The sequence below is a fragment of the Myzus persicae genome, unplaced genomic scaffold (genome assembly GCF_001856785.1).
Source record: "Myzus persicae strain clone G006 unplaced genomic scaffold, MPER_G0061.0, whole genome shotgun sequence".
NCBI lineage: Eukaryota > Metazoa > Arthropoda > Insecta > Hemiptera > Aphididae > Myzus > Myzus persicae.
In genome coordinates this window covers 3,955-28,865 of record NW_019100814.1, presented here as the reverse complement: position 1 = coordinate 28,865, position 24,911 = coordinate 3,955, and the positions used below count along the sequence as shown (strand labels likewise).

Genomic DNA, 24,911 nt, shown 5'->3' with positions numbered 1-24,911 from the left:
AATCAATAATAAAATTCGATTAAAAAAGTACCTACGAATTTAAAAAAAAAATTATATTTCTAATGAAGAAACACAATAATAATCTTTTGACTAAGAACATAGTTATTTACGGGACTTTTGGGACATACTGTATATTGTGGAATACTAATAATTATAATTATGATTAATTATTGATGATCATGCTCCGGGCGGAACCGGCTTCCAACTACCTGGGTAGATGAAAGTTCAAAAAGTTTTTCGGGAAAATATTATCTGTTAGATAGCAGCACAGTTCAAAAGTCTGCCGACTACAATAGTTAGTACTTAATTGTACAGCTAACACCTTGGGTCCTGTTTATATTGTTTAATGCACGGAGGGGGATTGTGATGTCATTGTCGTAATGTACTATATAGTATTTAACATCTTACACGGTTATCAGCGGCTATATTGTAAACATGTAGTGGAATAGAATATTAAAATTATTAAACGAACGTTATCGTTTTATATTAGTACACACATATACATTTTGTAGAAGGTTCACTAGGCATTGGTTTCGATTAGTGGACGGACGTCTTTCGTACTGGTTCACACATAATAGGAAGAACTCTATCGATATATATAATGTAAGTACCTACACATTTAGCTTCAATAAATATGATAAAAATACTAAAAAATACCATTAACTTTCGTTGGAAATATCATACGAGTCGCATTAAATAAATAAATAATAATATTTCTGTAATCGTATTATTGACGTGCTATTATCACGAGCGTGCACTGCGCAGGATCAGTATCGGGCACATTCGCACAGCTGCAAGGTTGTGCAAGGTGAACGAGTTTTGAGGTTATATAGGTCACAGACGACCAACAAGCCCGGTAATTTAATTTTTCTTATTAGTTTGTTATCCGGCACGTTATCCTTCGAACGGTCAACAGGTGTCAGGTGTGCATTTTGTTTTTATTTATTTTTTGAATTATCGTATAAGTTAATTTTTAATACTTTTAAAGTTCATTAACATATTTTAATTGAAATAAATTAAAATATTACCTATATAGTACCTAATAAAAATTATATTTCATATTTGTTTCTTGCTGCGATACGTAAAAGCTTTTACGCGTATTATTAAATATTTATTTTCCGTTGATGAAAGGGTTTTGACCTAATATAAACATATTACCATAATACTTTATTGTACATAAAATCTTAAATTATTTCAATATAATATGTAGGTATAGCTAGGGTATAGAGATTATTAGATTTATTTATATTATCAAACTTCTTAGTATAATGTATACTATTGTCATGTACAATAATGGAAAGCATTTAGGACGGTGCCATTGCTGCAAAAATTTAATATACCAAATTTAAACTATTTATTATATAATATTAATTATATATAAATATATTGCTTGACATATCGTAAAATTAAAAATTTAAATAAAATATAATTGTACCTCTTTTAATTAAAAATATTTTATGATAAATATAAATAGGTTACCTATTCATTAATTAAATTATAGATATTATAATAAATATTTTATTATTGTCCAAAAGTTAAAATTTAATTCATTGAAGTAGTACTTAAATATAAAAACTAATTGAATAAAGTAAAAAGCAGGGAACATTTTTGAGTGCATTTCTATTTTATTCGTTTCGTTACTATATTATTAGACCTAGACATTTTTAAAAATTATTTAGTTCCATTATTTTTCATTTAGGTATGTCGATACTAATTAAAAACAGCTTTTCAAGGCTCTCTTTATACATTTTCCGATGAAAGGACAATACATTATAATTAAGTAGTTTTCTTTGATTAAAATTGTTTAAAATGTATAAATGTACATATTACGGTTATGTTTATACGCATTTGTTTTAACATTAATGAATATATAAAATTATGGAAGGTCATATTAACAGTATAATGTTAACGAGAACGAAAACTGTTCTTGCTTGCCCTTTTCTAGAAATGCCCTTGAAAATATACTATGATTATTACTACGGTTATTAATAAATTATATAAATATATAGATAACAAATTAAAATTATTATCATTAATTATTTGCTTCAATCAATAATCATAGATTCTATAGGTAATATAAATAACAGAGACCTTATTATAACTTAATTATACTTATATACATATAGGTGCATACAATTTAAAAGCCGTGTATAATTTTGCTTTCTTCATTTAGAATTTGACTATTAATTCTTTAATGAACTTTCTTGGTGCTTCGTGTGGTCCCGAAACTTTAATTGCCTTAAATCTGTTTTAGTATCTTATATTAATACCTATATATATTATGTTCACCACCCCTAGCCCTAAAAATACCTATAATTGGTTATTGCCTACCATCCATCTTTTAAATATGACTAAATCTTAAGCATTGATGGATATAATTCTAATCACCATGAGTTGCTTGCTAGTACAAAAATATATACTTTAAATAAATCTATTTTTATAACTCAAGTAAAATAAAAATCTTTGAATTTTTTTAAAAAATATAAATTGAAAAAATCTGTCAATATTACAACTTAGTAATAACTAATATGTAACTACCTATTGATAATATTATGTTTTGCTCTTAAAAATAATTAAAATTAAGTATACTCGTAATTTGGTAAGTAAATTATTTTCCCTATACGGCTTTACAGTATTACACTAATAATACCAAGAGGTTGCTTCAAAGTGTAATGATTATAACACAATATATACTAAATAACCACTTAATCGATTTCTGATCATTGTTCAAGAATCTTGAAAATACCAAATGCCTAAAATCTAAATCATTCACCATTTTAGTTATTTCATTTCTATTAAAAATTGGTTTACTCTAACATAATGTACCTATCTAATACATTGTACGATTTATGTATTAAATTAATATTGACTATTATTGTTTAGGTGTATAAGAATTAGTAGGTAAATATAATTAACTACCTATACATTAGGTATCAGTTATTAAGTAAAAAGTAGTTAGGTAGATGCGCAACTAGGTGGTATTATTGTTATAATATAATAATACATATATAACATTGCATTCGCCCGATGTTGATATGATCATTATTAACAGTATAGAATATAGATACATGTAGAGTCATGGATACATAATATTACACATTTGGTTATTAGTTTAAATGAATTATGAATATTAACTTTGATATCAGAAAATACAGGTACTATGAATAACCAATATTTTATAAATTTACAATACCTAATACAATGCAATTTAAATTTAAAATATGTATAATATTACACTATTATTTATTTTTCAATTTGTAACTGTGGGAATTTTTGCTTTTAACACTTCTAATACACCAATAGATACAGTGTTATCACCTGGATGTACTGTAAACATTAATTATATTCTACTAATCAACTATGCACAACTTTGTAAGAACTAAATGGTAATTTACTCTCGTTATATTAATATTGTTTTTGTGTATTATTTTCATTTTCTTGTATTTAAACTAAAAAATAATGCAAGAATAACGGTAGGTAATATATACGATACTATAAAATAGGTACATTGAACCCAGTACTATAGTTAAATAATTAAATTGAATTAAAAATACGAGGAGAAGAGAAAAATCTAAAACACCACATAAGAGCGCATGTATACCATACCTACTATTGTAGTGATATAAATGGGTGATGTTTACTCAACTACAAGGCTGCGAAGCAACGCATATAATATAATAGAATAATAGGTACCTAATTATTATAATTAAGATTTGATAAACTGGGTATAATTTATCGAGAATTAAAATTAAAATAGATTATATGTAACGTGTTACCGATAGATAAATCTTCACAGTAATATTCTTATTGTATTAAGTTAAAGAATTCTTTGCAAAAGTTCTCCATGAAAAGTAATACTAATCCACGATTGCGCCAGTGACCATAGATTTCCCAACGTTCAATTTGTCAAGATTCTCGGACAATTTTTGATATAAATGGAATATTTATTTACTTTATTACTTTTTCTTTTCGTGTATTTATATTTTGCAATGAAAAAGTTTATTTGTGCATCTCGATTTTATATCCTACGTCGTGTTGTTCGATTCTTGATGAATTGTAATTTCTATTTTTAAGGATCCAATATGATCTTCGATTTTCTTCCTTTCCTACCACCTACTACTGAAGCTAAGATAAAATAGATTTTTTTTTGGCTGAAGTATTTTTTACAAAAAACATTTTTTGGTCGGTTTAATTCTACCTAGGCAATAGGTATTATATAGGCTTCAAAGAAGAGTGTGATGGATTTTATTATAAATATTTATAATACGTCTTGCGGTTGTTTGTCGTTATGCAGGTATTAAATTTTACACTGATAAACTTCTGCGCAATAGCAGAATGCTGTATTGATGTTTACCGATTGTGACTTAATGTGTCCCGACGTCATACCAAAACACTACATCAGTATTTATCGTCCGCGTAATTCACAACTAGCGAGAGGAGTTTCATCAGGATAACTCATAACCGCTTTCCATTTTTGATTAGAATAGTAAATTCAAAAAGTATTGATCTATTCAAACCCCTATGCATTATAAATTAAAATTAAAATTTAAGAAATTCATATAGGCACATATGCTTGGATAATCTTACGTACAAATTTAGGGTCTCAGATAGGTACTACAAATAATCAATAAATGTAAATAGGTACTATAGTTATTTTTAAAGATCAAATATTATAAATAGCTTATTCAGTTTATTCTCAATGTAAGTTATTATTATTATTATCATTATACTATGTTATTATACCTAGGTAATATAGGTACATGATTCAGTCTGAACAATTTACTGGAATGCCTAATGGTCAGTGCCCATTATTTGATTATAAGTACAATAATTATATTAAAATTCTTATTGGTTTATGTCTTAACTTATCTAATCAACATTTGACCTATTTATATTAATAAATACAAAGTTAAAAAATACATAATTACTGATAACAAGGGCTACTTTGAGATTTTAGTTATCCTATATTTAAATAAGTTTTCTTATACTTATTTGAAAATAAACGATATTAATGTATTTATAATGTAGTAGGTACCTATTGGTCCTATTGTATATATCTATATTTCTATTTTAATATATCCTATATATTATATTACAATCTATAGTATATGCGTACATTATACATTATTGTACATTCTTAAATACTTTATTGGTATGATTAAGGTACGTGCTGATAAGAGAATTCTGTGTTACAAAAATGGTGGAGATCTGATCCATTTTTCGAACACAGGTATCTGATGATCACTCGTATAGGTGCAATAAGTTGGTATACAATAATGATACAATATGTTATATCATATAATGCAATTTTAAATATATATTATTCAGTACCTACTTAAAGAGAAAAAAGTTAACTGTCAAAAATCTAAAAACATATTTTACTAACAATTAATGCATATTATATTGTTAAGGTGGGCAATGCAATATCAATTAATTGTTCGATATTGATCGTCTAAATTATGTAATTAGACGAGAACAATGTATATAGCAATACATTTATACGATTTTTCATATATTTTAAGTTTTGAGATAACTAATAAAATGAATTACTATAATTTATAAGTTTATAACTATTAGATGCGCACTTAACTTATATCGGTACCAATAGTTTTATTTACATTTACCTAGGTGTCAAATGTCATAAAATAATACGTATGTAAGACTATAGGTAAATTATGAAAGTTTATTCTTTGTCACTTCACCTGAACAGCTTTATTTACTGTAATTGATAGTTGTCATTTGTCAAGATAGAACAATAAAAACTACAACTTATAAAATATAAATGTATAGCAAATTTTCAGAATGTTTCAACATTTTTCTTTCAATAATTACGATTTTTTTACTATAAATATAACTAATATAAATAAATATATTTTTTTTTAACAATAATGTTTACATTTTGGATCCTCGATTTTACTTCTACAGACATGTACCTATATAATGAAAATGTATATCACCCACCTGGATGGCTGGATGTACAAATTCATACGTAAATGAAAATAAACATGATAATAATCTCTAAAGTGAGCATAGTATTTCCATTTTTTCCTATTTATTTTTATGTTTTATTTCAAGTATAAAGTTATTATTTGTACATATTTATTTACCAAGTGAAATTTATTAAGTGATTGTGTGGTTTGACTCAATGATGTTTTATAATATGACCTTGAACATATTTTTGAGTAGGTACAAACCTAAGGTCACGAACTATTCATGTATAATAATTGAACAGGCATACAATTTTTTTTTAAATCAACATAGTTATACCTATTAAATAATATGATATACTCGTAAACTAGGTATCATATTTTTCATCATTATAATAATATAGGTGGGTACTTAAATTCTTTACCAATGAATTTCGGTAAAAATATCAAATTGAAACTATTATTTAATTATTATTAAAATACCTATAATTAAATTATTTTTTATATATATAATGATGTAATATAATATATTTTTAGTGATATAGTTTTACTAATATCCATTAAATCAATCAATTTACAATCTACAGGTATATCCAATTTATACCTATCATGTTATATCGTAACCTACATGTATACGTACATATAGAATATAAAAATGATTAATTAAATTAAACTGTATAAATGTTGTGAATAATTATCAATATATTGACGAAAATTATACCCACTCATATACAGCATGGTAACCAAAAGTAAACCTCCGTGATTTCCAAAATTTCCCCTTTAAACACCCACCTGCTTTGGGTTTTAGGGAAATCATTTTATCCTAAAAAACCACAGAAAAATCCGTGCAACCGTTTAAGTGTTCATGATGCGTGACTAACACACTTTTGATTATAATAATAGAAATCATGTAAAAAATATCAAATGCATAGATACCGATAGTTTTTATTGAATTTAGTTGCGTTGGATACTGTCGTATAAAACTCATTTGACTTATATCAAAGTTCTAATTTACGTATATCCCATGGAATATTAATGTTATTTTGTATTTAATTTAATATTGTATAATATATTTTTTAAGTGAATTATATCTACAAGTAATTGGTTCTATACTGACTTTCGGGCCCAGTGCAAGTTCAATTATAAAATATTGTGATTGCCGTTTCGATGTCATGAACTTATTTGCTAATAACTACTGAGTTGGTACTTACTATTATTATTTATTATTATTTAATAATGATTTTATTTTTTTATATGATATACTCTTATACTTAGATATTTGAAATTTGTATTATATTATTTTGTGTGCGCAATTATTCAAACAATGGAAATGTTATTAAACTATGAACTATTTAACTTAAAAGTCTAAGGCTAGGTTATAGCTTTATAAGTTTTATATGAATAGGCAAGTTATCAGCCCACCTAGTTATAGGATTTTAACCGGCCCTAAAAATTTAACGGCCCACTTTTCAACAAGGCATAATATTTATTATTTATTACTATTCATATTTCATTGTTCAGGATTCGGGGTGTTCAAATATTTTTAGCCAAATATGTGCCTGCCTAAATTCTTCGCGGCCTACCAAGTTGAACTCGGTAATTTATCGGGCCTGAGGGTGACCATACATCCCGTATTATACTGGATTCCCCTGGATTTCAACTTTGTATCCCGTTGCTCTGATGAAAGTTATACGAAACGTATGTTGTCCCGTTTTTTCAAGTCTGTCTCGTATGAATCCCCGATTTTTCCTTACTGTTAATTTAAAACTTAAACTTAATTTCATAAAAAATTCGTTTTATTTTCGATATTTTTATATGACATTATTCAATAGAATATAAAGGTACTTTTCGGTGGTATTTTCGAATTCTTATTTTGACCATTTTCTGCAGGTATAAAAAATAAAAATAATTAATGTCACATTGTTGTCGGTGACGTAAAACGTACATACCTAACTGTTTTTTTTTATAATATTATATTTTCGTATATTTTGATATTATATCTAGTACAATCACACCAACCAGTTCATTCTCAAATTGTGCGCGTTGTGGACTGTAATTCAATTATGTATATTTATATTTTATAATATTCATAATATTATATCTATGTAAAATATTTTGAATATTAATATTATTATTTGTACACGTCAAATATGTTTTTACTACTGTCCTTAATTGGTGTAAATAATTTTTCCCTCTATTTTATTTTTAAGCCTAAAAATTGAATACAAGCTTCTTAATGAATTGTTATTGGGGTAATTACAAAAAAATTGACGTAAATAATTAATATTTTTTTTATGAGGGTCATTAGTTGGACAAAATTCATTGAAATTACGAAAATTTGCAAATTATTTTGAGTTAGAAGTTCATAAAATTTTTAAATCGAAGATTTGAAAATTTAATATGTGATTTCCTCATACCTAAGTTTTCCTACCTTTATCAAAACAAAAATATTTATACGCATTTAAATTTCAAATTTTGATTCATACAAATCACGACAATAAAAATGTATGAAACATTCAATTTGTATAGGTATGGATTGAAAATTAAAAGATAGGTTCTCATAAGCTGCTAATATTAAAAAAATCCAAAACATATATTATTACAGATTTGTTTATAGACATTTTAAGTTCAAATTTTGACGAAATTATAGATATCTAAACAATGATACAAATGTTAGTTGTGTCGTTGTTCTTCAATAACATTATTACATTATTAAACTGTTATAGTGCTATTATGTGTACAACTTTTATGTGGCCTGGTTTGTCACGGTGGGTGGCCTCAGTCACAAAACGTGTTCTGAGGGCAAGCATCAGCCGGTGTCACTAGTTCCCTGATGGGTGACCATCCGGACTTAAGTGACAAATTCTCGCCATTTATGCACGTGTTATAATCGACCGTACCCTCCTGCACAGTTATGAACTTACTAAATTTGAAGGGTAACGACCGTAGATTTCAAAGCCATAGGTCAATTAAAAAAAAAACTTTTATGTATATTATAAATTTTACTATGACATTTTCAAAATTATTAGATTTTTTTATGCTATTACCTATTCATACCATAGGTTTATGAACCTATTCACACTGTTCAACGGTAAGGATAGTATTGACTCAAATGTTAATAACATTTATAATATTATAATAGGATAGAATTATAATATACTATAATAATTAAATATTATTTAATATAATAAATGCAATGTCAAACCAAAAACTAAATCAACCTACCTACCATAATACTAATATTAATATAATTTACTTTAAAAGAAATATCATAATTACAATTTAACACACTATTGCAGTGACCCACTCGACACCTAATGTGCATAGCAGAGCGGTACCCATTTGCTCACCTATTTTTGTTATTGGTTTGTTTAGGTTTATAAATTTGTTTTAAATTTAAATTCTTAATTGACTAGCAACTTTTTTTTTAAAAAATAAAGAAATGAATATTGAATTACATTTTAAAACTTGTTTGAAAATGTTATTAATTGAACTTTCAAATGTCATTAACAAGTATATTATTGCGGGCAATTTATGATATATTTGTTAATTGTTATGGCTTCGTTCTCAAATCAAAAAAACTTTTTACAAGCAATCGAATTTCATTATACTTTTTGCATGAATAAAAATATACAGTTTATAATAAAATATATATTACATTTTTATATAGTACAAGTTGCTTATTGGGTTTCAAGAAATTAGAAGTTATTACTAAATTAAATAAAAATAATTATTTTACGAGTAAAATATTTAAATTTTAAGATTAATCCTTTTTTTATTGAAATGTCAGCTGAAATTCCTCTTATTTCGACAGTTAATAACGTCTCGGTAATTATGATTTACTATAGCATAACAATTACTGCACATTATTTTTTTATAGAATACAAAAATAGATAGATAAGCTAATTTTAATATTACGTAAGGTGGTTATAATTAACTATAGAATAATTTAAGTATTAAATACAGTAGTGAAAATTGATTAAATATTATATATTTTAATAATGCTAATTGCTAATTCATTTTTAAAATGTTGAGTTACCTTTGAGATTTAGCATAGAAGTAACAGAAGCATCTGATGGATCGGCATGATGATAAGTATTACAGGGGAGGAACTAGGACATTTTTGACTTAGAGTTAGGGGTATTTTTATGACATTTGTAATGATTTACAAGCGCTTATTGGAAATTGAATTAAAGACCGGGCATTCCTTAAAATTGGCTGAACAGTGAACGGTCTTTGCCGTAGAGGGCACATTTGGCGATGGTAGGTACTAGGTAGGTAGTATACTAGTATCTTTCGATTGGGTGACCCTTGACACTTTATGATTTATCCGATATTTTTATAAAATGTATGATTGCTATAGTTGTGTGTTAGCATAAGATTGACGCTAAATAGGATTGCGGTGGTCTTTCGGTTGTTATAAGATCAATCCTAAAAATTAATTTTTTTTGTACTTGGTTTTTTATTTTATTCTAATCACTAATCACAGACGACCGGTTTTGGATGTACGATCTTGGTTATGCACAGAGTTTCTGACCATTTTGATATCAATCTATTTGAATCCAAATTTACTATCTTTAGACTATATTTATAATTTTACATCATACATAATAATTTATTTTTCATTGAGAAAAGAAACAGTATAAGTAAATAGTAATACTATAACATATATGCTTATTATGCTTTATATGATTGTCATATTTTTACGCATATTGTAAATGGAGTCTTGCTCAGTATATTAATAATAAATAAATAAAGAAGTAGTAGACGTGATTGAAGAAGATGGATAGTAGACATTGACACTACTCCAAATAATAATATATTATTTACGCATAAAACTAAATTTGGAATTCATAAGTAGGTTATAACGAACAATAGGATACAGATTGCGGGATATACAAACAATTATAAAGACATTGAACTTTAAATATTCATGAGTGGAAACGAAATCCCTATAGACTGATATTATATGTTATTACTTATTACTTATAACTTATAAGATTCCCAAAGGAATGATACAATTCGACAAAGCCACAAAAATATGCTCATGATATTGTTTTATACTTAAAAATGTATAAAATATTCAATTTTAATAACTAAAATCAATACAAGGTTTCTTGTAAGTATTTATTAGGCAACATAAAAATTTCTAAAATACGCAATATGCACAATTGTATTTAATAAACATTTTAGTACACATTTTTAATGAAATTAAGTATTTAAATGAAAGGATTTTAGTTCTTTAATTGTACCTAATTGAAATAAATAATTCAATGAATAAAAAAGAATTATCCTAGGGACTACTCGTTATTATTATTTAGTATTTACTATAGTTTATTTTAACTATCTAACAAAATTGATTCAAAATAGGTTTTTCGATTTTTTTTAAGCTATTTATATTTTATACCATGAAACTATTCATACCGTTTCACTGTACCTACTTTTAATGACTAGTAATATTTTTAACTAAAAATATATGTAATTTGTTTTAGCAAAAGTTAGTTTAACCTACCAGTTTTACTCTAGCTGCTGATAGGTAAATAAATTACTAATAGTAATATAAGTATAATAATATAATAAAATACCCTTAAAGATATGGACTGACAGAATCGTTTGCGTATGCATTGAATTCCGAATTAACACATATATTACAGTGACTTCTCAATGACGATGACCCTTGGCACCTGCAAAAAAGACTTCACGGTTTTTTTTATTAGTTTTAAAAACAGAAAATTTCGTTATTTTTGGATATTTCATTTAATTGATTTTTATAGACGAGAAGAATTGTAATTTTAATACAAGGTTTTAAAATTAGTTATCGCTAATTAGTAATTACTATGTCCAATAACGTTGAAAATCTTAATTGGTTTTATGATCAACATTTTTAAAACTTCTAACAACCTCTATTTTATTGACTGCAAAACAATTTTCTAGTGCATGATTATAATTTTTTTATGCATATATTATATTCTATTAGGTGTGTAATATGTATATTGACATATTGTACTATGTACAAAGAACAATTAATTATGTAGAAGTACAAGTACCTATATGTTATTATTTCACGAGTACAAAGTTAGAATCATTGGCGTAAATAATTTTTTTTACGATAGGCAAACCTAGACATTTACCACCCGGCATCCATCCACCATCAGTATTCATTTACAATTATTCCAATCATATCTATTCACTGTTGTATGAGTTAATCGTGCAATATAGTTGTGTAAGTATATAACTTTTACCAGCGTAAACTTACTAGGATTTACCATATACATTATACACACAACCTACTATAGCAAATAATTTGTTGGGGTGATTTTGAGCATGTGTCCCTCCCCCCTCCCCTTGTTACCAGGGATTTGCGTAACTGGTTGAGATTCTGAGACTTGACACAAAGTTCCAAATTTCACGTTGGAAAATAGTACCAAGATTAAGGATGGTTGGTTTAAATGACACGAAAGCTATCGACCAATCTCACCCCAAACTTTAGGGTTGTCAAGTAAAATAATTATCAATCCGGTTGCATGATCAGTATTGATATTTATTATTTATGATATTCGATCTTTGATTAAAATCGTCTACCTATATAAAATAGTTATGTTGTATCAATATGTGTTGAAATTTAGGTCATAATGTAGTGTGACGTATTGGTAGGTTACATACCATGAAGCTTTGACAATTATTCTCTAGTAGTAAAGTAGATTAGAAATTGAGGGCACTCCGATGATCAGTAACTTTTTAATAACTAAAATATAGCATTCTACCGTCAGCTATATTTTTTGAATTTCCCGAAATTTGAGCTTAAAGCTTAAAATATTCGTTTACATTATATTATCATTGATTTTATAATGGATTTAATATTTACTATCTATGAAGTTGGGGTATTCGGTATTAAATGGTATTATAGTATTAATGTATTATAGTATATGTACAGTCATATAGGTATAAATTATTATTATTTTTATGTGATAATGTTTGTTTTTTCGTGGGGGGGGGGGGGGAGACAGTACCATTTGTATTTATTAATGCACATTTGTATGTTGCCACTTATTGACGCACTAAAATCTAGACCCTACCAATAACCAATTAATTTTAATAAATCAGTATATTTAAATAATTTAAACATGAACATTTCTCATTTTTGATTCTGTATTCTATACAGTTAAGTGTTTATTGTATAAACTCATAAGCTAATTTAAATTGTATGCGCACAAATGTTTTTTAAATTAGTTTTTCAATGACATTTGTCCTTGTGTCGTATATGAGAATTATCGTTGTAACATATATAGGTGTATAATGTATATGTTTTGGTCTTTCTTAAAATAAGTTTTACCAACTATAGTTATTGAAATACAAAAAAAAAAATACTATACATATCTTAGTTAATTTTTTTATTAGTAAATAATAACGCAGTTCCGTTATGCAAATGAATTTATAATATAAATATTTGGACTTTAAAGAGATATATGTCTCTTATTCATCCTCAATTAAGTTTTGAACTATATTATGGTACTAAAGAGCGGCTACACGTTTGCACGTTGCTGAACTGATGTGTATACCTGTCATCGAGAACTGTATATATTTGAAAAAATTAAGATACACCATATATCTGTTATTGACCAAGTTATTATTTTTTTGGAGTAGACAAGATTGAAAATTTAACCTAATGGTCTTTAAAAATCTAATGGTTTTTAAAAACAACAATATTGTTCTATGACAATAGTCTATGCTTATATCATCTATTTTTCTATCAAAAATATTGTAGGTACCAAAAAAATGACATTTCAAATAATTTTTTACGTTTGGTTTTGTTTCTAAATATTTGTAAAAAATTAATTTTCACTATTAGCTCTTATTTAACGAGGACTTAATTTGGCGGGACTTGTCAGAGTTTTGGGGGACTAAGTCTCTTCAATTTAAAAAATTATACACTTGATACAGTTTTTAAATTGTTAAAATTTACTTTAATCTCTAAGTTCTTCTCAATTTGAGGACTAAATGTAAAAAATTACCCATGCTACAAAATTAATGTTTTTATAAAATACATTTAATTAACTTGATATTATTTATATGTTTATACTTTATATTCTTTGTTATAGATTATAGCAAAGTTCCAATTGTACAGTCATAATGATAATTTCAAATGTAAGTGGTTCCGTCCGGAACCACGTTCGAAACCAATTCATCGCCCTATCTATATCACGAGCGAGGTATTCATCTAAAGTTGAATACAAACCAATCAGAAGTGTTCTTGTAGCTAACCGAGGTGAGTGCTCAAATGAATATTATTATTAGTTTATAATGTGTAATACATAAATATTGGCTTGGTTGTCTTATAAACATATAGGTGAAATTGCTATCCGTGTATTCAGAGCATGTAATGAATTGGGTATCAAGTCTGTTGCTATATATTCAGAACAAGATAAAATGCATATGCATAGACTAAAAGCCGATGAATCGTATCTAGTTGGAAAAGGAAAAGCTCCAGTAGAAGCATACCTTGACATACCTGAAATTATTAGAATTGCAAAAGTAATTTAACAAACACATTTTTAAGACAAATTATTGTGGAAACAATGTTTATACGAGTTTCAAAATTATAAGATACAATCTTGACTGTTTATTAAAATAATATATATAACAGGAAAACGATGTCGATGCTATTCATCCTGGTTATGGTTTTCTATCTGAGCGATCTGACTTTGCTCAAGCAGTCATTGATGCTGGAATCCGGTTTATTGGACCAACACCTTATGTTGTTCAACAAATGGGTGATAAAGTTGCTGCCAGACAAGCAGCTATTGACGCTGGTGTCCCAATAGTGGCTGGTACTCCTGGTCCAATTAGGACATCTGATGAAGCTATTGAATTTTGTCTGAAACATGATTTACCAGTTATATTTAAAGCCGCTTTTGGAGGTGGTGGCCGAGGTATGAGGGTTGTTAGGAAAATGGAAGTAAGTTATTAGATAAATATGTATTTGATTCAGTTAATACAGCCCATATTTTTAGGAAGTAAAAGAAAGTTTTGAACGTGCTAGTTCAGAAGCAAAAGCAGCTTTTGGTGATGGTGCGATGTTCATCGAGAAATTTGTTGAAAGACCAAGACATATTGAAGTTCAGCTTTTGGGTGATCAGGCTGGAAATATTGTTCATTTATATGAAAGAGACTGTTCAGTACAACGTCGTCATCAAAAAGTTGTTGAGTTGGCACCAGCTCCTCATTTGGACCCAAAAGTAAAACTATTTAACTTAATATAAATAAATAAATATATTTGTTATGTACCTAATCATATTTAATTTAATAGGTTAGAGATTTAATGACTGAACGTGCAGTCAAATTAGCTAAACATGTAGGTTATTCAAACGCCGGTACCGTAGAATTTTTAACAGACGGCAAAGGCAATTTCTATTTTATTGAAGTTAATGCTAGACTTCAAGTGGAACATACTGTTACTGAAGAGATCACTGGGTAAAATAAAATTAAACTAAATGTCTTTATATTTTCAAACTTTAATCTGGTAATATTTTATTCTTTGTCATTACAGTATTGATTTAGTGCAATCTCAAATACGGATCGCGGAAGGCGTTACACTGCCTGAACTTGGATTGACACAAGACTCAATTAAGCCACAAGGTTTTGCTATCCAATGTCGTGTTACTACTGAAGATCCTGCTAAAAATTTCCAACCGGACACTGGCCGTATTGAAGTAAAAGCTAACTTTTTAATAAAATGCTATATATTTTTTTAAAATAGCATTAGTAACACTTATAATGTTAATTAAGGTATTCAGGAGTGGTGAAGGCATGGGTATCAGATTGGACGGTGCCTCTGCATTTTCTGGAGCAATAATCAGTCCATACTATGATTCATTACTCGTTAAAGTTATTGCGCATGCTGCTGATTTACAAGCATGTTGTGCTAAAATGAACCGTGCCTTACGCGAATTTAGAGTTCGTGGAGTAAAAGTAATATGAACATTTCATAATTGTTTCTTCTTACACTAAATTATAAACTACAAACTAATAAAGTTAAATGTGTTTTATTTATAATTTAGACCAATATACCATTCTTGTTAAATGTGTTAACCAATGAAAAATTTGTAAATGGATCAGTTGATACATATTTTATTGATGAAAACCCTCAACTGTTCACACTTGAGCCATCTCAAAATAGAGCTCAAAAATTACTGAACTATTTGGGAGAGGTTTTAGTAAATGGCCCTCAGACTCCATTAGCAACCAGTTTAAAGCCAGCAAATGTACGCCCTAATGTACCTGAATTCCCTGCAGGTACATACATATATATTTATATATTTTATTTGTTCAAACATAATTAATTGATTAGCTATCAGTATTGTACTACCTAGTACCTACATCACTATCATTATGATTTATGATTTAATTAATATAATGTAAACTATAATTATGGCATTGCATGTATATAATGTGTCTTATAGACAAACCTGGGCAAGTTTTAAAAAATTTAAATTTAAGTTTCAAGTTTTACTAATTTTTGAAACTGTCTAATTTAAGTTAAGTTATATAAAAATAATAAAAATAAGTTCAAATTAATTTAAAAATATATATTTGATTGATAAAGTTAGGTTATACAAATGTTCAGAGAATTATTAGTTAAAAGTTAAGTAAAAATATATAATAATTATAATAATAATAAATAAATAACTAAGTTAAAAGTTAGTTACTTATATTAAATTTTCATAATGGCAGAAACATATTTTTAAGCTACGAATGGCAAATAATCGTTTTTACTTTAGTCTTGGACCTTAATATAGAATAATAAATTTATAACGAACACTGGTCGCCTCTGACTTTTTTGTGTATTAAGGAAGTATTTAATTTTTTTTTCAAAAACTTAAAACTGGGAGTGTTAGTTGTAACTAGTACTAGTAATCCTTAGATATCTGAAATTTGGTCCATCATTTAAGTGATCTTATTATTATCATTTATCAACCATCGAGTAACAACAGTACTAATAGTAGATATCTCCAATCATCATTTCAGGGGGGGGGATATAAATAGCCAATAGGTTATAGGTAGGTACCTATTATCCAAAAATCCAATCTTTAGCCTATAGTTTTATTCCGATCGACCACTGCAGAAAAAAAAATGTATATTTTTTCTACCACTACAGGAAAAAATGTATATTTTTTTTATTAGAGAGGGAACCCGTGGCAACATGGGCTATTGGGTGTGGGGTGGTACAGTAGAGTATTTTTTTGTACAGGTTTAGTAGGTTTTTTATGTTGGTAGGGGGGTAACACGTGCTTGTGTATATGTTGCTAAAAACCTGAGTAGTCACCCATCTGAAAGCCACACTTTGAGCGTTTCCGCAGATTGAGTGTACGACCATACACCACCGCCACCACCAATAAGCCACAAATATATTTTTGTACAATTGTCATCGATATCTTCTGCCCGGGTGGTTCTCGGGGTTGTATGCCATACTGCTTAATTCCTATAGTATTATGAGAAAGTACATTTCTATGATAATACATTACCTATAATATGAATTGTCTAATAAATAATTCCCGAAAAATAACCCTGTGAATGTGAAAAAAATAACACTTGAATAAAAATTATGTGTTTTTAACACATATATTCACTAAATTTCAATGTCAGTCGATGTATGATTTAAAAGCAAATAAATTGTTAATTTTTTAGTCAAATTTGTTTTACAATTTCAACAATAATATATAAATAAATAACAAATATTCAATTTTTTAAATCCATATTACAAGTCTGTAGTCATTATATAATATCTGATCGGTATAACAGACCGTCTCCGCTCTGAATTATTTTTATCGTAGCCAGTAAGTACCTATATGATATGATTTATGATTGAATACAAATTTAACAACAACAAAAAAATTCCCAATATATTTCAAAAGGGTTTTTTCAATACCAGCTTATTTTCATGTAATTTAAAAACATCATTTATGGCCTTGTGGGGACTGAAAAATTGTATTTTAATATAAGCAATAACATAAAAATATTTGAATTAATTTTAAACTATTGCCTATTTATACCATGAAGGCATGAACCCACTCCCTGTTCTACGGTAAGGTAGTATTGACTCAAAAGTTAATACAAATACTCAGTAATATGATACAATAGAAATACCTATGCAGTGTTATAATAGGTACCTAATTAACTATTTTTCATTCTCCTTGAATTCAAATTTAACACATACATAACGCCTAAGTAACTATTTTTTTAATTTTGCAAAATGTGGCTATTTTTTTGCGTGGTTATTTTCCATTCACACAAAAATGCGTAATTTTTCTTGAAAAATAAATGCTGTTATTTATACAGACAATTTGTAAAAGACTTTCTTTTTAATTTTCATAAAATGACTAAGTCATGCTTGAATTATTTATAAAAATAAATACCTACCTAAGTTGTTTATTATCAAAAAGAGTAACTTATAACTTAATTTTTAATACATTTTAGTTATTAGCCTAGCTTTATATACAGTTTGTGAGTTTGTATATTTTTTTTAAAATTTAGATCTCTAATCTTCACGGTGATATCATTAATTTAAAATACAACAGCAATAATGTTTTGTTACTAATAGTAAGATTTCTTGAAAATAGAAAAATTCTTAAATTGACTAAGGTTATTATTAGCTGTTATACTATTTTTTGAATTTTTCCTTATACTTAGTCAAAAATCAAAAAATGTTCTTTGTAAGAACAAAATTCTAACTAGGTATTTGTAACATAACAACCTTCTGATAAGTGACAAATACGAGCTCTGCTTTGGATAATAATATTATAGTGCTTTGGCAGGTGTCATTATTTTTCTCAGATGCCAAATTTCCAAATTGTTCACGATTCTATAAAATTTGAAAATTTGAAAATTATATTTTCTACTTATCACCTCAATTTCAATATGTTTCCACCAATCTACTATCCGATACCTATTTAAGGGTGGGAGACTAGTACTTTGTATTATATTCACAAAAATTACTTAACAGGAAAAACTCTCAGATCTTGTAGAGTTGTTGGATCTTAATAAATATTTTTTTATCTGAAGAAAAATACTCTACAGCCTACATTGAACTTCATTTTTTTTTTTTTTTTATGATATAAAATAATTTGTAAAAAAGGGTAAATTTTTTTTTTTTAAACTTATTTGTAAAGTTTGAAATTAAAATATTGAAAAACGAAGTTCAATGCAGGCTGGATCATATTTTCATCTATTAACTAAAAAAAAAATTAATTGAATTTGATCGATTCTACAGAACATTATCGTTATTCGAGTTATATATAGTGTATTTTTAAGGACAAAGTTACTTTAATACCAGGTGCCTTCATTTATAATTATTAATATTTAATGTTCATCCTTTCTATTTTTCTATTTTTTTTTTAGATGGTATTATGCTCTAATGCCTATTTATGATTATTATCATCCTATTTATTTCATTACGAATTATATTATAATAATTATTTTATTACAGTCGTCTTATGAACGATCCAGCATAAATTAAATATTCAAGACTGTATTTTATAAAGACCATATCTATGTTTGATGTGTATATTATATGCCTTTTAATTCAGGTGTTTCTTACCACTAAAAAAAATCCTATAATTCCCTATATTAAATTATACTATATCCACACTTAAGGTTAGGTCTGTTGTCTGTGAACTGTCAGCCGTTGTCACTCAGCTGTAATCCAAAACGATACACACAAACTCTATTACAAACTGCTACCTAGATAATGCTAATAAATAGATACTTAAAAAAATATTTTAAGTAGGTGCCTAATTGATTAATTTAGGAGCTTTTTGTGAATGTACATATTTTTTCTTTAAAAATAATTGTTATTGTCGTAACATATGGAAATATTTTTAGATGTCTTTTAAGAATTTAAAATATTACCTTCTAAACACCACCAAAAAATGTTTCATTCAGCTGATAATCCAACAAAACATTGTTTATTTTGTTATTTATTTTCTCCTCATTCTCAATGTTGTATTTGTTCTAGTGAATACATTGATTTTATAGGTAATATAAAATTAATTTTAGAAATTTTAAACCAAAGACCTAACTTAAATGAAATATAAATGTCTGAACTCTGAACTAATTATAAATTGTATAAATGTTTCAACTGTTTAGGGGGCCTAGTGCTGGTTTTTCAAATTTTTTGCAATTCTAAAATTTAAAAATTATATTTTATATTTTAGTTGAAAAAATACCTTGATTAACTACCTTAAATTACTTTAATTATAATACTTTTCCACTAATTTACCTTTCGATACCTATTTAGGAGGGATAGATACGGACATACGTTGTAATATATTGAAAAAAATGACTTCACATGAATAATAAAATTCCCACACTTTCTAGAATTGTTCGACTTTAATAACTGTTTTTTAAGCTGAAAGAAAAAGACTTCCTACATGTATTGAACTCCAATTTTATATTTAATTTATATAATTTATATAAAAAAGCTTAAAATTGTATTATTTTTGAAGACATAGAAGTCTGAGAATAAAATAGAGAAAAATGGAGTTTAATGCTGCCTGAAGAATAAAACCCTCTATTAGTTAAAAAAAAATATTAAATTTGGTTGATTCTACATAACAAGATCATTATTCCCGTGTAGTGTATTTTTATGTATAAAATTAAATTGGTACCGGTTGCCTTTAAGGCAGAATGTTAATTTTTCTATACTCAAGGGGGCCGAATACATTTATTTATTGTATACATAATAACAGTTTATTCCTGTACAAGTACTTATATAATTTATCTCCTTATAAAAATATTCACTTATTAGTTACCTATAGGCTATAACTTATAGTAATAAATTAACCATATTTTGTGTGAACAATTTTATTAACAAGTGTATTTGTGTTATAATTGTATGCACCTGTTTTACTCATTGTTTTCATATCATTTTGCATATTATGCTTGTCTAGATTACGTTGCACGTATATTAGGCAAAAATGATCCAGAAAATAACTCAGGTAATTGATGTTTTTATATAATAAACTACTTTAACTCTTTACTAATAATTTAACATTATTGTATACCTATTCATAATATTTAGCATATTTAACATTAACTCGTGATTAACAAGTACTAACAGTTAATAGGTATTAGGTACCTACATAATACATTTTACATTTGGTTTCAGTTTATATTTTTATGACAAGTATTTATCAGATGTTTTTACCATAATTAATATAAATGTTAACATTGTAGAAATGTGGTACACAAATTAGTGTTATAATACTTAAAATTATATTTTAGGCTTGAATCCACCTAAAGGATTTAAACAAATTCTCACTAAAGATGGACCAGAAGCTTTTGCAAAGGCAGTTCGAGACCATAAGGGACTTTTGTTAATGGACACAACAATGAGAGATGCACATCAATCTCTTTTGGCCACTAGAGTCAGGTAAAGCAGATTTTATTTTTATCTCATAAATATTTTAAATTTAATATGTAAATTAAATGTATATTTTAGATCCCATGATATTCTACGTATTGCTCCATGGGTGTCACAAAGTTTCCCAGGTTTATATTCATTGGAAAACTGGGGTGGAGCTACATTTGATGTTGCACTTCGATTCTTACATGAATGTCCATGGGAAAGATTAGCAGACATGAGATCAGCTATACCTAATATACCGTTTCAGATGTTATTGCGTGGGGCAAATGCTGTTGGTTACACAAACTACCCCGATAATGTTGTCTTTAAGTATGAACTTTTTTTTTATTGCTTATAGCAAGTACTTGATTTAATTAAAACATTTTTTTGTTTCTAGATTCTGTGATCTAGCTGTTCAAGCTGGTATGGACGTGTTCCGTGTATTTGACTCTCTTAATTACTTACCAAATATCATTCTTGGTATGGAAGCAGCTGCTAAAGCAGGAGGTGTTGTTGAAGCAGCTATTGCATATTCTGGAGATGTATCTGATCCTTGTAAAACAAAATACACTTTAGACTATTATGTAAATTTTGCTGATGAGCTAGTTAAAGCTGGTACTCATGTATTGTGCATCAAGGTATGTAAATTTGTATTAGGGATGAGTTAAATCTAAGTTTTCATAAACCCACATTTTTAAAAACTTTTAATAATTGAATAATAACAAATTTTAAAATAGAATAGTAATAAAACAGTATTTACACTTACCAAAATATTAATTCCACTTCATTAAGTTCAAATTCAAACTTTTTTTTTCAAATTTCATAAAGCTCATGTGGTTGAGTTCTGTATCATAAAAGTCATAAACTCATAACACTAATCTTCTACCCTTATTGATTAAATTGTTTTTATATATTTTATTTTTATATTGTAATGATCAGGATATGGCAGGACTTTTGAAACCTCGAGCTGCTACTATGCTCATTGGTGCTATTCGTGCTAAATATCCCAATTTACCTATCCATGTCCATACTCATGACACCAGTGGTGCTGGTGTTGCTTCTATGTTAGCTGCAGCACAAGCTGGTGCTGATGTAGTAGATGTTGCCGTTGACTCAATGTCTGGTATGACTTCACAACCTAGCATGGGTGCTATTATCGCTTCATTGCAGGATACTGAATTAGATACTGGTAATAATAACTATAAAATATTAAATCTTAATTTGATAAATTTTTACTTAAAAATATTTTTTGATTAAGGTTTAAAGTTAAAAGAGGTATCTGAATATAGTGCTTACTGGGAGCAAGCGAGAACTCTGTATGCACCATTTGAATGTACTACAACAATGAAATCAGGAAATGCTGATGTCTATTTAAATGAAATTCCTGGAGGTCAATATACCAATCTCCAATTTCAGGCTTACTCTCTAGGATTAGGTGACTTCTTTGAAGATGTGAAAAAAGCTTACAGAGAAGCCAATATTTTACTTGGTGATATTATTAAGGTGAAATATGAGTTACACTATTTTATAAATAGTGCACATATTATTATCTTAAAAATTAAAAATATAATATAATAAAAAAATATTTAATTTTAATTTTTCTAAATAATAAATGTTTAGGTAACACCATCTTCCAAAGTTGTTGGAGATTTTGCTCAATTCATGGTACAAAACAAATTAACTGCTGAAGATGTATTAGAGAAGGCTGAAGAACTGAGTTTCCCTAAATCAGTCATTGAATTCCTACAAGGTGGTATTGGTGAACCATACCAAGGATTCCCTGAACCATTGAGATCAAAAGTAAATTATAAATTAATAATTATATGTAATTCTATTATAATATTACTGCAGAAGTTTAAAAGGCCGCCCATAAAATGTTTAAGTGTTAAATAGCTTTCTCAAGTAAAAAATAATTTATTTTTTTTATAAAATACATACATATCATTATTTACAATATTATATTACTTATTAGTTCTTAATGAATATTTATAGTACATATTATATTTCAGCTGTCAAACAAATATTTCACCATATAGTTTTATTTTTAAATTTTCAATTATTGTAATTGTATATCTAATACCTGCACTACTTGATCAAAAAATGACTACATCCATATTTATTGAACCGCTCTTGTTAAAGGAATTAAAAATTAAAACAGTTCTTATCATTCATTACTGAATGTTTAGCAAAGGCAATTGTTCTGATGGGTTCTTTTGATAATATTTATTATTTATTCTCACTAACTCTTAATGTATAATATTACTGTAAAATCTTTAATTCTTCTTCTATGTAGAATATATAACAGTAATAAAATATTGTAGAATTACTATGAATCTAAGATTTCTCCTTGCAAGCCCCATATTAGGTACTTGATGAATGATCATTACCTACATCCCTATAAATTTAATTTGTCTTAAACTTTCTATACTAAGAAAAAGTTACTTCCTCTTTTCACTAATAGGTTCTCATCAACACTTTCTTGGTTAGTTTTTCCTACTCAATTCCTGTTTGATTTTTTGTAACTATATTGCAATATCATTATGTTTTAGGGCTTTTTCGTGTGCAATAAGTAACACTTTACTTTTAGTTTTTATGCTTTTTAAACCTAAATCATATCTTTTACTTTTATTTCACTAAATACAAAATTTGTATAGTTTAAAATCTTTAAAACGTATTATATTATTACAGGTTTTAAAAGACATGCCACGGATTGTAGGTCGGCCTGGATGCACTTTACCTCCTTTAGATTTTAACAAAGTTAAATCTGATTTACAAGAAAAATATCAAAAAGTTAGTGATTATGATGTTATGAGTTCTGCCCTTTATCCTACGGTCACAGATGAGTTCCTGACATTCAAGGAAAAATATGGACCAGTAGATAAACTTGATACTAGAATATTTTTGACTGGGCCTAAAGTTGGAGAAAACTTTGAAGTTAGCATTTTTAAATAATTACTCAACTAATTTAATGTATGATAATACATTCATTTGATAAGTTTAATCTAATGAGTAACAATTGTTTAAGGTGACAATTGAAAAAGGTAAAACATTAGCCTTTAAAACACTTGCGATTTCTGAAGAGTTAACTGCCAACGGTGAGATTGAAGTATTCTTTGAAATGAATGGTCAATTGCGGTCTGTGTTCATACGAGACAATGAAGCTTCTAAAGTATTTAATTTTGTAAAATTAATTGTTAAAAAAAGTTACTATAATAACACGGGTGATTTTTTTTGTAGGAGATGCATATACATCCAAAAGCTTCCAAATCCGATAAGGGACAGGTTGGGGCTCCAATGCCTGGATCAGTAATGGATGTTCGTGTGAAAGTAGGGGACAAGGTTGAAAAAGGCGCTCCATTAGTTGTTCTATCTGCAATGAAAATGGAAATGGTGGTGCAATCGCCTATAGCTGGAACAGTTAAACAAATTGATATAAGCGTTGGAATGAAATTGGAAGGAGATGATTTATTGCTATCCATTGAACCATAACTTTGTTTAAAAAAATGAACTTATTAGGATTGTGTACCTTTGTTTTTTATCTCTGCCAAAAAAAAAAAAAAAACAAATTTTGTTTTAAGATTAAT

The 24,911-nt window shown here is 27.4% G+C and overlaps 1 protein-coding gene across 3 annotated transcripts; it reads left to right on the top strand.

The window, feature by feature from the left end:
* The first annotated feature begins 388 nt into the window (after window positions 1–388).
* LOC111026235 (pyruvate carboxylase, mitochondrial) lies at window positions 389–24,911 on the top strand. 3 transcript variants are annotated; one of them, XM_022304268.1, is made up of 19 exons: window positions 389–603; window positions 14,027–14,193; window positions 14,275–14,459; window positions 14,572–14,883; window positions 14,939–15,163; window positions 15,235–15,398; window positions 15,475–15,637; window positions 15,714–15,896; window positions 15,986–16,220; window positions 20,873–20,920; window positions 21,207–21,354; window positions 21,424–21,657; window positions 21,725–21,965; window positions 22,267–22,516; window positions 22,586–22,830; window positions 22,948–23,127; window positions 24,016–24,261; window positions 24,353–24,496; window positions 24,565–24,911. In XM_022304268.1, exons 2-19 carry the CDS (start codon window positions 14,058–14,060, stop codon window positions 24,814–24,816), a joined length of 3,591 nt encoding a protein of 1,196 aa, XP_022159960.1. In that variant the 5' UTR covers window positions 389–603; window positions 14,027–14,057; the 3' UTR covers window positions 24,817–24,911. The 3 variants fall into 3 exon arrangements, with proteins under 3 accessions (XP_022159960.1, XP_022159963.1, XP_022159962.1); XM_022304270.1 differs by lacking the exon at window positions 389–603 and adding an exon at window positions 798–923 and having other exon boundaries at window positions 24,565–24,816; XM_022304271.1 differs by lacking the exon at window positions 20,873–20,920.

Coding starts and splice junctions, on each gene's coding strand:
- LOC111026235 (XM_022304268.1), top strand. CDS start 14,058: ATGATAATTTCAAATGTAAGTGGTTCCGTCCGGAACCACGTTCGAAAC. Junction 14,460..14,571: donor AAATTATTAGAATTGCAAAA/GTAATTTAACAA, acceptor TATATATAACAG/GAAAACGATGTCGATGCTAT. Junction 22,517..22,585: donor GGATACTGAATTAGATACTG/GTAATAATAACT, acceptor TTTTTGATTAAG/GTTTAAAGTTAAAAGAGGTA.